At 34.2% G+C, this 15,213-nt stretch overlaps 1 protein-coding gene across 2 annotated transcripts in view; it reads right to left on the bottom strand.

Annotated features, from left to right (window-relative positions):
• PRKG1 (protein kinase cGMP-dependent 1) overlaps positions 1 to 15,213 on the bottom strand; it is a 1,320,572-nt gene that overhangs the window by 825,380 nt on the left and 479,979 nt on the right. For both annotated transcript variants that reach the window (XM_003255150.4, XM_003255149.3), the window contains exon 3: positions 14,149 to 14,262. In XM_003255150.4, the coding sequence (XP_003255198.1) occupies positions 14,149 to 14,262 (114 nt within the window). The remainder of the gene's footprint in view (positions 1 to 14,148; positions 14,263 to 15,213) is intronic.

The following is a 15,213-nucleotide window of genomic DNA, read 5'->3' as shown; positions in this document are numbered from 1 at the left end:
TTATCCTTCAAGTTATACAACACTTATTGTACATGAACTAAAAAAAAAATTCTCATGGTGATATATAACCCCCTCTTTAAAAGGTCTTTAAATGCTGGCAAGCTTCTGTGATTCAAACGAGCTTGACGTTCTGTTCACAATTTGCTAAGATACTTGAAAATCATTTCAAGGTGAAATAATGAAGTGCATTAACTCTTTAAAGAGGCACTTGAAATGCTAAGCAGAAGATATTAGCACTAACAGAAAAAAAAATGAGCCTTTTTACAATTACTAGTGAGTTCCAAAGCTACTATGATTTCTCACAAGAGAAATAAAAGCAAGAGCTGATAGAATTATGCCAATAATAAGTTACTTGGGATTTAAAATTTCAAATAAATCCAAAATTAACAAGAATTTTTAAATTAATATACACTAAAATAATGTATTCTATTGAACCAAATAGTCTGGCCAGGCATGGTGGCTCACGCCTGTAATCCTAGCACTTTGGGAGGCCGAGGAGGGCAGATCACCTGAGGCCATAGGTTAGAGATCAGCCTGGCCAACCTGGAGAAATCTTGTCTTTACAAAAAAATACAAAAATTAGCTGGGCATGGTGGTGGGCACCTGTGATCCCAGCTACTTGAGAAGCTGAGGCACGAGAATTGCTTTAACCTGTGAGATGGAGGTTGCAGTGAGCTGAGATCATGCCACTGTACTCCAGCCTGGGCGACAGAGTGAGAAAGAAAGAAAGAGAGAAAGAGACAGAGAGAGTGAGGAAGGAAGGAAGGAAGGAAGGAAGGAAGGAAGGAAGGAAGGGAGGGAGGGAGGGAGGGAGGGAGGGAGGGAGGGAGGGAGGGAGGGAGGGAGGGACTGAAGAGTAAAATAGCCTCATGCTAAAGAAATAGTCAAAGTTCCTTCATTTTTCTTTTTCTCAGTAACGTTCCTTTATAGCAAATTGACTTTTTTCAGAAAGATAGATTAATTCTACTGTGTATGAGTTTCATTAAATGCCATATACAGCAGACATTATATGTATGGCTCGTATTTTGTTTCCTTTATTTGTAGATACACCCATGTGCTTTGGTATTTCCTAGACTCACACCACCACCACCTCCCCCATTCTCCAGTCCCTCATATACCTAGCTAAATTTGCTTTTATGTTTATATTTCTTAACATATCTTCTGAAATCTTTCCTTAATCCTTTTTGACTGTCCATTACATCTCATGGCCACATTTATTTAGAAAATTTTAAGGCCAAAAACATTATAAATCTTCCCATATTATCAATAACCCCTATCAGTACTTTTCTATCAATATTCTCTATGAGCTTAATACTGTTATGAAAAATAAAATGTGTTTTATAAGGTTTTAAATACCAGTACTAAAGTCAAAGTTCACGGCGGCTTCACCATGGTCATACCCAAAAGGCTGTTAGCCATGGGTCTCCTACACAACCTTTTAAGCTTTTTTTTTTAGGTGCCAAGGAAGTGATCTCAGCTACAATACCATCATTCTACTTCCAAAGATGATTCCTGAAGAATGCTGAAAAGGGTATGGAGAACACAGTAAGGTCCAATTTTTAAATACAAGCCCAACATATAAGTCAAGTATGATTAAATTACACTCTCGAGGAGTTTAAGTAGAGGGACACTTCTTACAGATAAGGCATAGGAATATTCTAAATGGTTATAAAATCGTTTATAAGAACACCTTCGACAAAGAGATTATATCAGAAGACAGCTTACCTGTACTATGGGTGTCAGTTTATGAAATGTATCTTAAAATTTGAAAACTTTCCTGGGTAGCTTACCACATGGACTAACACATTTTTCTCAAACATTAATAATAATTGAGAATCAGTTTATAGGAGAAGCAGTGCAAATATGCTCACCCAAATGCCATGAATTTATATGCCTTAAGATCTCATCTGGAAGAGAAATCTAGTGCCTACTTAACTAATGCTCAGAGATGTTAATGACACGGTCGTAAATAAATCAAGCTTGCCAACATTTAATTTTTTTTTTTTGAGATGGCTCTGCTGAGCAATTAAAATCAATCAACATAATTATTCCATAAATTTTAAGCTACTGGTGATTCAACTGAGTGAAACATCTAAGTCCTAAAACAGAATGCCAGACTGTCATCACAAAAATTGGGAGAAACCTAAAATTCAAATGCTGTGAAGGCGTGCCAAGTCAACCACCAGACATGTATTACTGTTGAACATATCTTTAGAAAGACACCAATTCTCTCATCACTACTTGCTATTCCAATTTAATCAGCCCTGTTAACAAAAGGCATGCATAACAGCTTCCAATTCAAAGTATTCATGAAACATGAATACAAAGTATTAATATTCAAGTTATTAAGTTGCATGGACCAATGAGAATATGCACATCGAGAGTGGAAAAGAAACCATTTTTTAATAGCAAAAATGAATTGATAAAAAATTGGAAGATGAGTAGAAGAAAAAGCACTCTAATATTATCATATAAGTGGAAAGCTCAAAGGGAAAATGAAAACAAAATCCAGCTACTTTGACCCAAAATAAAACCTTAGGAAAAACAAAAGCACCTACCAACTATAAACAAACAACTAATATTCAGAACTGAACATGATTATTAAAAAGAGAAGTAGTATGGTCTTCCCTTTTCAGATATTTAGGAAGAGAAAGAAGGAAGGCCAAAATGTCAAAGTATTCTTTTATGGGAGTGGGGTTATAAGTGATTTTTAAAACCTTTACATGTATGTATTTTATAAACACATTACTTTTATGATCAGAAAATAATGAAAAATTTTAAAAGGCATTCAAATAATTATAAGGAAAACAGTCTATACAGAAAAATATTCTGCTGATTTTATCATTGTTTACTGTTGTCCACGGTCTAAGTTTTTCTGATTGAAAAAACAGAAAGCACAAGTAGGAGATTCAGATAATGAGTAAATAAAAGATTACATCTTTCATTTAGTATTTTCTCTTTTTCTCGCTTTTTGCTTCTGAGACTTTTACGGTATCTTGATGTATTTAAACAGAGTCCCAAAACATCTAGAGCTCATTTCTGTTTTTATTAGTCATGAAACTAACAGACAAAGGGAGTTGATTTTTTTATGTCTAAGATCTCTTCCAACTCCAATTTGAGCTCAGAAGATATTTAGCATTTCAGAAATTCTACTTTTGAACTTTTAATAATTTGGTAGCCTCAAAACTTCATGTATTACATTTTGGGCTCCACATAGATTGGGCCATTTCACCTTGGTGAGAATCCCATTTTTTTTTTTTTCAGTATCTCACTCTGTTTCATGATATGCTTAAGCTTCGTTGATAACTGTTATTGGTTGTGTGTCAGAGACAAATTGCACTTAAAGTGATAGATTTTTGCCTCACAGAATTAAATGACAATAAAAGGCAATGAATATGAGCAATTTCAAGAACTTGGTTCACTATAGTTTTAGGGAAACTGGGAATTGGTAAATTCAAAATTTAGATAAAAGGATTTTATCTATAAATTAAGGATATAAAATTATACAATATAATTTTATCTATCTGGTCAAGGATTTGGCCAGAAGTAGCTTGAATCATCTAGGGAGCCAGTTTTTACAGTCTTATAAAAATTATGGCCATCACCAGCAACTTTACCCAGAAGGAATGTGGTGATTATAGATTCAGGTTCTTCCTTAAGGCAATTAAAGAAGACACATAAATTGAACACCACAAGTCTTGAATTTCCAGGCTGCATCTTAAGATACAATCTACTTTTGTCATTTGTCTGAAATAGTACTTTTTAAAATAGTTACTGTTTTAAAGGCATGCTCAATAGCCATCTATTCGTAATTTGTCCAAAGCCTTGATATACTTGGTGCCTCCTCAGGTCTGTGTACACACAGACTCAAAATACACAAACACTTGTCATGAAGTCCTAAGAAATCCAGCCAGGAGAGAAGTGATGGCAACAGGTCTATGGGACAACACCAATGAATACCCTTTACCTCTTCACAGACCAAAGTCATACCTCCAAACAGAAGCATTGAATTCAATGCCCAGCCTGTGTCATTCAATCTCTGCCCCTATATCCTTACCTGTAGTTTGGTTTTGACATCAGTGCCTCTTTTACAAGTTAATTCAAAGCATGCATATGAACCAATTTCCCCAAGTAAGGGCTGTGATGAAAAAATTAGGGTCTGGGATCCTGCCAGGGCCTCTAGTCTCTGGATCGTGGCCCTTCTTTCTTATACTTCTGTATCTATGGGTTTCAAATTGTGCTCTTAGTTCCTCAGGTTCTGCAAATGATGAAAGTTCCAACTCCCTTCCGGATTATTTCTTGCTTTTATAGCATCAACTGTGAGGATAACAACTTTTACAGAACAGTAAGTGTTTACTGACTGCATTATGTTCGTTTCTGCACTAAGCACATCACAGGCATTCCCTTCTTTAATCCTTGCCACAGTCATAAGGTGGGTCCTTACAATTTTGAAGGTAAGAGAACTGAGGCCCAGGAACATTAAATTGTTTTCCCAGGGACACACAGCTAGTAAATGGCAAAGGATGAGAACCCAAGCAATATGCTTCTGGACACACATGCTCGGAACTATTCTTCTCTTTAATTTTGGCACAGGTCAGTTTCTATCTCCTCCACTAAATCTGTCCATGCTAGTCCAGAATAATTTTTCTCTCCTTCCAAATTCCTCTATTTCTCTAGATCTAGTTTGCCAAGAATTCCTTGTAATCTTTGTCTTTCCTTTCTCTCCAACTGGAATATAAATATCTTAATTGTAGGGCTATGACCCCTTGCTCAGTGATGCTCCCCAGAGAGTTCGGCAGTACCTCACATGAATTTGGTATGAGTCTTAGAAATTCTTGATAAATTGACAGTGCAGATCTAAAATTCAATTTTCATATATTAACTGCCAAAAACAACATTTGAGATGATGTAATTCAATGTTTTGCTGGTGACTGTCATGGAGAGAGATATAGTTTAGAAATCCAGGTGTGTGACCTTAAGTTTCTTAAGCTCCTTAAAACTCAGTTGCCTCACCTATGCAATTGCAGTATCGATCCCTAAAGTGCAGGACTATTGTAAAGGTTCTACACATAGCCAAGTGGCATGTACATAGTATACAGTTGATAAAGAATTATCATTACTTAGGTACTCAGAGTAACACTGGATTCAACTAGAAAAGTGGTCTTCAAACTATTTTACCTGACCTGAACTCAAAAATTCCGGAGAAGAACTTAATCCGGCGGAGGAATGAGAGCGAATGAATCGCAAGGGAATTTAGGGCAACTGGATGGAGCTCCTGGAGGCTGTTCCCCTATTCTGTAATCAGCAAAGTCTGTTCTTATAAGCTTCATAAACAGAAGTACTCTATGAAATTTTACTTTAGAAATAAAGCAACAACAACAACAACAACAAATAATCCACTTAGGATGATAATTTAAACAATGCTGTTTGATCCCACTCAGAAGGTTATAGACAACCATACTTTCAGGTCAATAAAGTGTTGCTCTTCTAGAAGTGGAAGGAATTATGAGGGTATAACATGAGTATTTATCAATGAGGCAGACTGTTTCTTCTTTAGAGAAAACAAGTAGTAAAGAATACTTAGCTTTAAAGGAAAATGTTCAGCTATCCCAGATCGCTTCTTGAATCTTTTTTTACCTGCCTTCTGAGAAGTCAATATTTATTCTCTAGGATCTATTGTCACCTTCACAGTGAAAACTCAATTCTTCAGGACTCCTGCAAATATCGACTGGCTCACCTCCTTTCCTGTATCCTTCAACACTGCAGGCCTCAGATCTCTACAGGTCTCAATTCCAAGGAACTTCCCATTTCTTTCTCAATGACTGTGATATGTGGATGTCTTTTCATCTTCTAACTATTGAAAGCAACGAGTTATGTAACCCACCTAAGACTACCTGGATTACACTATGAATTAAGTCAATGGCCACCTATGGAAAATACCAAAGATCTTTCCACTATGAGTACAAAAGGTTGAACTTAATACATTAGTGAGAAATGTATTTTGTCATTGTAACGTATGAAGACATTATCAACTCAGTTGTTTTCTTAAAAATGTCCATTCACATTTGTTTTCGCTTAATCCAAACTACACTCATGACCAGGTAAAGGAACAACAAAAAATCAAATGAAACTTTTTCTTTGTTCTGTTTTTCTACCAACATCCTAGCCATCGGGTTTAATAAATCTAAAAGTGATTTTTGTTAACAACATGGCTCGACAGTCCATGATTTTTTAATTTTTCCCTCCCTCTCAATCTGTTCTTCTTTTAATTTTACTTCTCACTATTCTTCAAAAGAATATGTTAATAATATGTACAAAGCTGGTACTCTTTACTAAGGCAGTGTTTTACTCCTTAAAAGAAAAATGCAACTTTCCTTAAATATCTCTGCTCAACAGCAACAAAACAAGAAAAAAGCTGCAATCATGCCAATAATAACACTGCCTACTTATTATAGTGTCTGTAATGTTCTTTTAAATTCCTCAATATAGACAATTTGATGAGCATGATAGTATGCATATGTGTAGGTTAACACAAATTGGGCACCTATAGGGTGTAGTTCAGTCCTCAAACTATAGGGGCATTACCCACAAGGCCTTGTTACACACAGATAGCTGTGACCCACCACCAAAATGTCCATTCAGTAGAGCAGGGACCATAGATTTTGCATTTCTAATGAGGGCCTAGGTGATGCTGCTGCTGCTGTTCCAGGGACCACACTTTGAGAAACATTGGGGTAAACATTTGAAGTTCCCTTATGAAGAGTTCATATATTAGGTATGGGAGTAGGCATATTAAGAGCCTTATTCAGGAGTCCACACATAGGGGTGGGGAGCAGGAGGAGTAAAGGAGAGGTGCTTATAGCAAGGGCTTTACATTACTGCTACCTAAATTTGCATCAGAGACTCTGTTAATGAACTACACTAATGTATTTCATGATCTTGGCCTGCATTTTCTCATCTGGAAAATCAGGGACAACCTCTTTCATCTACTAGATTGAGGTATTTTGAAGATTACATTACATAATGCATGGGATGACAGTTTGTAAATTATAAAGCATTATTATCATGATGACTTAGAAATTTAGTCAACAAAGAACATCTCATAAGCAGAACAGGCTTTTCAGATTCACCAACAAAGTGCTAAGGTTACATTTCCTCAGTAGTCAGAGGAAATTGAAGGGGAAAATGAAGGCAAACACACTTGTCATGACTCACCTTATGCTTTTATTTTGTTATATAACAAAAAATAATAATTTTTTCCCAGTCTTCATTCATTGTCTTTAGCTGCTGTTTAAATTTTCCTAATTCCTCCTTTGAAGAAATTTATTAACTAACATATTTTATGTAAAAAAATGTAGCTACTTAGTAATGGCTCAAACACTGAACCATGAAGTTTCATCTCATGAAACATCCATAAGGGTTTCAATGCATTACAAAAACTAGATCCTGCAATAGGTTCTGATTATCCATTATATGTCTCTAAGGTGTTAAACTTATGACCTTCTCATCATTACGTTACAGAAGTCATCCTTTTATAACAGATGTACTTAACATGGGTCCATGTGCTAATATTTAAAAATTTTTGAAACCATAACATGCTGTATAAGTTTTTGTGAAAGCGGAGTCCTCAGACCAATAGAAGTAGTCTTATAGATACACCGGTGCTTAAAAGCAAAATGAAATATCGCAGACAAAATTTAAAAGCTTGTGATAGTAGCAATATAGCAAAGTAGTGTCAGACTTATGGTCCTCCTTCTCACTAGTTATGAACATGGGCCAAGTTGCTTAACTGCTTTAGGTCTTACTTGCTTTAGCAATAAAACGGGGGTAACACCACCACCCATCCCTCAAGCTCTGAGCCTCATGTGTTCTTCATAATCTTCAAATGTCATCTGCTTTTATTACTTATTGTTACTGTGGAAACATTCATTAGGAATTCATCCTGACCCTAACCTATAGGCAGGAAGCTTTCCTTTAAGAAAAATAATTACAGAAAATACAGTATTGGCCTATGTTACTAGTTTGCTTTTTATTCTTCAAATCAGTTGAATAAATACTAAAAATGACTCTAAGCAAATTGCTAAATGAATGAATGAAGATTCATTATACCAAAAACTGACTCAAGCTTTACATGTGTGGGAGCCTCTTATGGTGCAGGTTTTTGTGGGAAAACCACTGCTTCTGCAGGATTAAATAACAAAGATTGCTAAAAAAAAAAAAAAAAAAAAAAAAAAAAAAAAAAAAAAAAAAAAAAAAAAACAGTGTTTCTTGCCTATTGTTTAGATTTCCTCGTAAATTACTTGTGATCTTTAAAACATAACACCCCATCAGCTAAAGTCTGACTCTTCTTTAGACATAGAGAATATTCAAATTATTCAATGATTTAGTAATTAAATGAAGGAGAAGGAGAATAATTTATCAAGCCTTCAGAAGGAATTAAGTTTATTGCCTTTCTTTGACTATGGGAGGTAGCTTTTGCCTCAGAAGCACCGCTAATATATGACTATCTACCAGGCCTGGTCAATATAGAAATTGGACATGAATTTTTGGGAAAGTAGTTATACATAAATTATAAATACACTTTGATTGTAACAGTTTCCCTCAAGCCTAGGGAAAAAAATCTTCTCAACCTGTAGAAAAAAATATAGTTCAATAATAGTTTGCCTCTTCTCTGAAATTCATTTTTAATCTACTTAACAAAAAAAATGAGATTAAAACATGGCTTTTGTATGTACATTTGTTCATGTTAGTCTGTTATGTAGCATCATTGATACCTAGTGAATTGATTCCTGTATTAATTTATTTCTCAGGGATTACATAATTGGATTTATGTTACTAATTTCACAGTATTCTTTAATAGACAAATGCAATGAAAATTTTACTAAGAAGAATATTGTCTTATTAACTCACTACACAAGTGTACCAACTTCCCCAAGATGCTGCCAAAATATACTGTTTGCTTCATTGTCCATGATGATAAAATTCGTGGAAAGTCACTTAACTATCCCTTCCACAACCAGGCTCAGGTTTCTACTCATCACTGGCCCAAACTTAATTTGTGTCTTCTCCCCTTCTTTCTGGATTCTTGGTAAAAAGCATGTATTAAACTAGGAGAAAGCAAACATGCCTCTCTTTAACTTACCTCTCAAAGGCAGAACAGAGACTGTCTCATTAGCCCAGTTATCTCTTCTGCTCTTTTGCTATAGCACAGCAAGCATGACAGTACCTGGGTACTTGTGCTCATGAAAACCCAGTAATAATGGTATTCTAGTAATTGTTTGTGCTGACAGACAGTGTTGCTTCATTTTCACATGCGGATGTGTTTTTATCATAAATCTAGTATTTCATGGTGCTCTACAGTGATATTTACTAAAAAAGGATCTGATTGCTTTCTTCTTGGTTAGGCATCTTAAGAAATTTCCCAGGTTTGCAGCTATTGTAAGAACTTCATCAACGACTCCTTTTCATTCACAGTAAAAATTGGCATTCATGTCTTTTGTTCCTTTACCAATAAAAAGCATAGTGTGGATGAATGAGATAAAGAGCATATGTATGAGGTATAGGCATTATTTTTATAGCATGTAAAAGTATTTACAGCAAAAAATTCAGTCGAGTCTCCTATTACTTAATTCTTGTTCATCATTTAGGTTTTTGACAGTCAGCAGATTTTTCTGATACAGTTGGAATAACGTAATGCTTAAAACAGCTGCAAGGGAATGTAAAGCCATTTCACTACATTGACTCAAATTTATTTTAAAAACAAAAATAAACAGAAAACTCCAGACCGTTAAACTTTGTTCTTAAAATGTCTACGACACCTAGTAAAACATCTTAATTAGTCAACTTCCCCTTTACTAATATCCTAGGAAAGTTTAAGTATGTAAACTTAAAAATATTCAAACCAAGGCAGAAAAATAGTTTTTTACCCAATATTATTAAAGTCATCAATTTGTCAGATTTCTTGTAGGCTTTTTAGGCCCTTTGGAATTAACAATGAAGTATTTTAATAAAGAAAAAAATTAAATACTTGTTATTAACAATTTAAGGAGAAATAATTAGTCAGATATTTTGCCCAAGTAATGTCATAAAGTATCTACCACACCCACCATAGACATTCTTTGTAGATAACTTTCCATGGTGATTATATTGACCAGGCATCAAGATGTTTCCCTGAAAAGTGCTTTTTATTGGGTTTCATTGGAGTATAGTTGAAAGAGACCATTTGAATAATACATGACCAAAGGTCTGGAGGCACTGTGAGCTGAAACTCAAAGAGAAGTAGGGCTTCAATTTAATGTTTACAGGTAAAAATACTCCGAGTTCAACATGTGTCACTGAATTTCTCTCATTGTAAATGAAATGCCTTTTCCTTTTAGGTTTCCAGTAACTTCAGCTTCTCCATTTTTGTTATTTTGAAGAACTTTGGGCACAGAAGCAAGGCCCAGGGTAAGTGCAAATTGATATTGCTATAGCTGTGAGGGTAGTAAAAGTGAAATCACACCCAGGAGTGACACTTTAGGAAAACATGATAATGATCTGCTTCCAGGTGTGGGGACTGAGTAAGTAAGGGGTATTCAAACAACATGTGAGACATTCTTGCCCCTGTGGGGTTGAAAATGGATGGTAAAATTCCTTTCACTATACAATGTCAAAATATTTAGACAAAATATTTAAAAAATCAAACTACTGAAAACATTAATTGGTGCTGTGAAAACCAACTATAACAAGCGATTCTTTCCCCATCCCCATGCCATTGGGAATGTTTGTGATTGGAAAGATACAAAGTGGCCATTTTCAGATCACAGTTAATAAAGAAAATTTGAGGCTATTTAAGCCAAGAACAAACTCAAGACTGTTGTTAAATTTTTGTTTCCAATATAATGTTAATTTAATATATTTTTATTTCTTCATTCCTCAGGGAAAAATCAATAGTTATTTTATAAGACAGGAGCAGACTATGAATACAGTTCTGAATCATACCAGGATTTTTTTCTTTCTATATCACTGTGGTTTTGATTTTTTAAAAATGTTATTCCTGGTGCTATCAGATCTTCCTCCTAGCGCTATCGTGGTAACCACTGAAAATAAATGTTTTTTATTTTCAGAAGAATGTCAATTTATTTTTTCCCGGATGAAAACCAAAGAGCTTGCCTCAAACTACCATGGTGCTTCTTTCTGTTGGATCACTATGAACAAGCTCATAATCATATTTTATAGCATATGTCAATCTGGAGCTTTAATAAGAAAACTACTTCTTGATAACCTAAGCTTGAAAAAAACCACAGGTGTTCTGATCACATTCATTAGCTGATGAAGTCACTGAAATGTATTTATTCACAGCCTGATACAACTGCAAAAACTGCTCTCCTAAACAGGAAACAAGTAATGTACACTGAAAAACTATTGAACACTACCTAGGATTTAGTTACCACTGTGAAAATAAAAATGCGTTAAGATGCCAGATAACTTTCAGGCTGATCAAGGAAAACAGAAAAGAGAAAGGATCATCAACATTTTCAATCACGAAGGAAAGTGGGTGATGTTAGGGTTAAGGAGGTCAAAAGCCAAGGTATGTAAGAAAGAAGAAGCATGGATAGGTCAGCTATTGTGTAGAAAAATATTCCCCTCAGAATTAGACTATTACGCCCAAGTGGATGAATCTATTTTGAATGATACTTCAAATGGTCAATACTGTTGTCATTTGATACTCCAAATGACACGATGACAGGAATATATGGACAAGTTGATATAATCTTGAATACTAAGAAATAAATGAACCTTATAAACCAAATAAATCTGAAGACATGTTTTTATCACATGTAAAGAATAAGACAGCATTGGGAGTTATACTACGTAGTCATTTTGTAAAAGTAGCATCCACAATGTGATCTAGTTAGAATCATAACATATCCAGCCTGAAGGTTTAATTTAAATATATAGAAAAAAAATGGTGCTTGAGGCCTACAGTCACAAGTACAATCTCCCTAGATAGCAGAGGTGGCAGGACAAAAAAGTCCTGAAACAATAAACAATCATTATTCATATTTCATAGTGCTTATGAAACATTTGGAAGAAACAGTTGCTCACAGATATTGTTTCTGATTCATGCACAAAACCTCTGTACCTATAAATGCAGATATATATTTGCACATCACCAACTCTAGGCTCTTTTGTCAACACAACCTTTATATCTTAAGTAGGCACTGTGAAGAAACAAACACACACACATGCACAGATGCATTCTTGAGCTTTCTCTGAGTCTGTGTTAAAGAAGAACATGTCCCATTACTCATTTTCTTTGAAGATGGATTTCTGACCCCAAAAGAGTTAGGCTTATAATTTGCATTCAACATCTAGTTTCTTCTTGTTGAATTAGATTCATAGTGTCTATTTAAATTTGCCAAATCAGAATACAATAGATGTTAGTGCAGACGAACATCATTACATAGAACTCTAATAAGAAAACTGATGTTTATGAAGCAAACAAATCATTTTATTAAAAATCTTTGCTGTAAAATTCATGTAAATAAACTATTTAAAATATTCCTTTAATAAAAATTCCTTGTTTCATAAGATTAATTACCATGTTATTACCAACTGTTGGCTTTTGGAAATTTTGTAGTTTCAATTAGATTAAATTTATCAGGCAGTGTACAAGCCTGAAATATTTAAAAATTTTAAATACTTTAAAACAAAAAAATATAATTCTGAGATATCATCAAAATATGCTATTCTGGTCTTTTTTATCTTAAAAGGAACATATTTCTCATGAAAATGAAGCATGATTGTAAAAATTGTTTCACTTAATGGAGCCATGACTATTCTTTCTATAGTTAAGGTTCTTTTTAAGTAAGTTAAAGTTGTGGCAGTTTCTATTATGGTTCACTGAGCCTCATTCTTTGAGCTATGTAATTGAATGATCACTTGAAGTAAAAATATGGCAGCATCTATCAGTCAAAAGAGTCCTATGCTTTCAGAGATCAAGAATCAAATGCCAAGGAAGACTCATCCTAAAAGGGGTCCATTTGCAATTGGTGTTACAGTGAATCCAATGAATAAAAAGGTGATTAACTAATAAGACGTGTAAGATAATTTCTGGGACTCCAGTTGGCCATGCATTCTTACGTTTTTTTAAATCCAATTTCATTATTGTATTTTCAATTATATGCTGTACTTCTGAAGGAAAAATCTAATACAAAAAGTAGTCAATGAGATCCAGATAAAACTAATTGAAATTCACAATGTACTTGTCATTTTGCCAATAGCATTTTTTTTTAAAATGACAAAACCTAATCAAAGTAATCTATGACTGAAATCAACCACAGGAAAATGTGTCAGAAAGACTCGTCAAACATGAAATACACACGTTTGCCTAAAGATGCAATGAACCTTACACTGTTGACTTTTGAATTTAGCTCTGTTTGTTATACAGTCATTATATACTTACTCAGGAAGCAGATTTTTTTTTAAAAAAATCTTTTTCCTTCTAACTATTGCAGCTGCTTCTGCCAAGCAATAAAAGTTGCTAGAGAAATCATATATACACATACATGTAAAATTAGGGAAACAAGCTGCTTTATTGCCCTGATTTAAAATAAGCTCAATCAGTAGAAAAGAAAAATGCTATAATATACAGCTTGATGAGCAGCTGAAGGCAAAAATATACTCAGATGCAGTTTTAGAATTCAGGAGATATCTTACTCAATGATGTTTGAATGAGATGAAGGACATTTCTTCTCTTAATTTTTCTAAACCACTGAGTAAACAAGTGGAATTTATGTGAGGAATATAACCCAAAATAGACAGACATGTAAAAATTTCTTAAATATGATCCTGAGACTATAAAGAGAGAAAAGGACTTGCTCTTATTTGATTCAAATGTATAAAATTATATCATTTAAAAAATCCTAATTATGAGAATTTATTGATTAAAGGATAATTTTCAGAAGTCAGCAAGAAAACGTAATTTATACAAAACTGTTAACAATCACCTTTAGTAGGAAAACAAATACATCAGCTATACTGCAGGGCAAAAATTAAAATACAAAGAAATAAAATTATAAAGATTGAATGAGCATTTTAATCAACATCTCAAAGGCCTAGGGAAAATATATTGAAAATATTTTAAAAATATGAAAATAGTCTTACTCTTGACGGTCGCTGTCCGGGTACAGTTGTAAAGAATAGCCAACTCCCCAAACACTTTTCCTGGACCCATGGTACACAACTTCACACCTTCTTTTGTAACTTCAACCTTACCATCTAAAAAGGAGGAGGGAAAAACATGTTATATAAATTCTTTCTCATGCTTCATTTGTTGCGTTTTTAATGTGAAGAGGAGTGTTAGGCTCATTTGTAAAAATGCAGTTACCAATTAAAACAAAGTCACCAAGAGGCAATGCAAGAAATAAAACAAAATATGGAAGTTAAGAAAAGTATATGTTTTCTTAAATTTACTACTGAAAAGATTTGATGTGAGATCCAAAGAAACAACAAGAAAATATAGAGACAAACAGGCAAACATAATATTATTCCAAATCTGTTATTAGTAAACCATGGTAATTCCAATTTTAATGTAATTTTGAATCTGAACGAAAACTTGAGTAAGTGGTACATTTTCTACAGCACACTTCATACTTGAAAATTCTCATTAGTAAGACAGCTACTATGAAGAGGGGAATCATTTTGACCCTTTGCCATTATTTAATTCTGCTCATGGTATCTTTTTATTTAAAACATCTTGTCTGACTTGGCCAAGACTGTCTTATCTGCTTCCCAGCTCTGCAACATTGACTGTAGGAAAAAACAATCTACAAGGGTTGAGGGAAAAGAAAGCTGTGTTACGACAGTTTACGTTTGACAAAGGACTTGGAATATGAAATGCTAAAGGAAGTAAAAGCTAAGGAAACACCACATACTGGGTATACATTGTTACCTGCAAGTAAAACAAATGCTATTCATGAGAGAAATGAAAAAAAAATACATATTTTTGAAAGTCATACCTATGTAGACCGAGAATTTCATCGCCTAACGCAATCAAGGTAGAAATAAAAAGGCAACACAGTCCATTCTTGACTGACTTCTCCTCTTCTGTTTTTCTCCAAGTTATTTATCCATGGTCTACAGAAGAGAAGCTTAATGCCTGTCAAGAGAGTTAGCTTGTGTTTGAAAGGAACTATGTTCCTCCAGTGTTTGCCAAACTTCAGGCCTTTA

This window comes from Nomascus leucogenys, chromosome 3 (assembly GCF_006542625.1).
Source record: "Nomascus leucogenys isolate Asia chromosome 3, Asia_NLE_v1, whole genome shotgun sequence".
Taxonomy (NCBI): Eukaryota; Metazoa; Chordata; class Mammalia; order Primates; family Hylobatidae; genus Nomascus; species Nomascus leucogenys.
The sequence above is the reverse complement of the archived record's forward strand: the minus strand, read 5'-3'. Positions and strand labels throughout refer to the sequence as shown.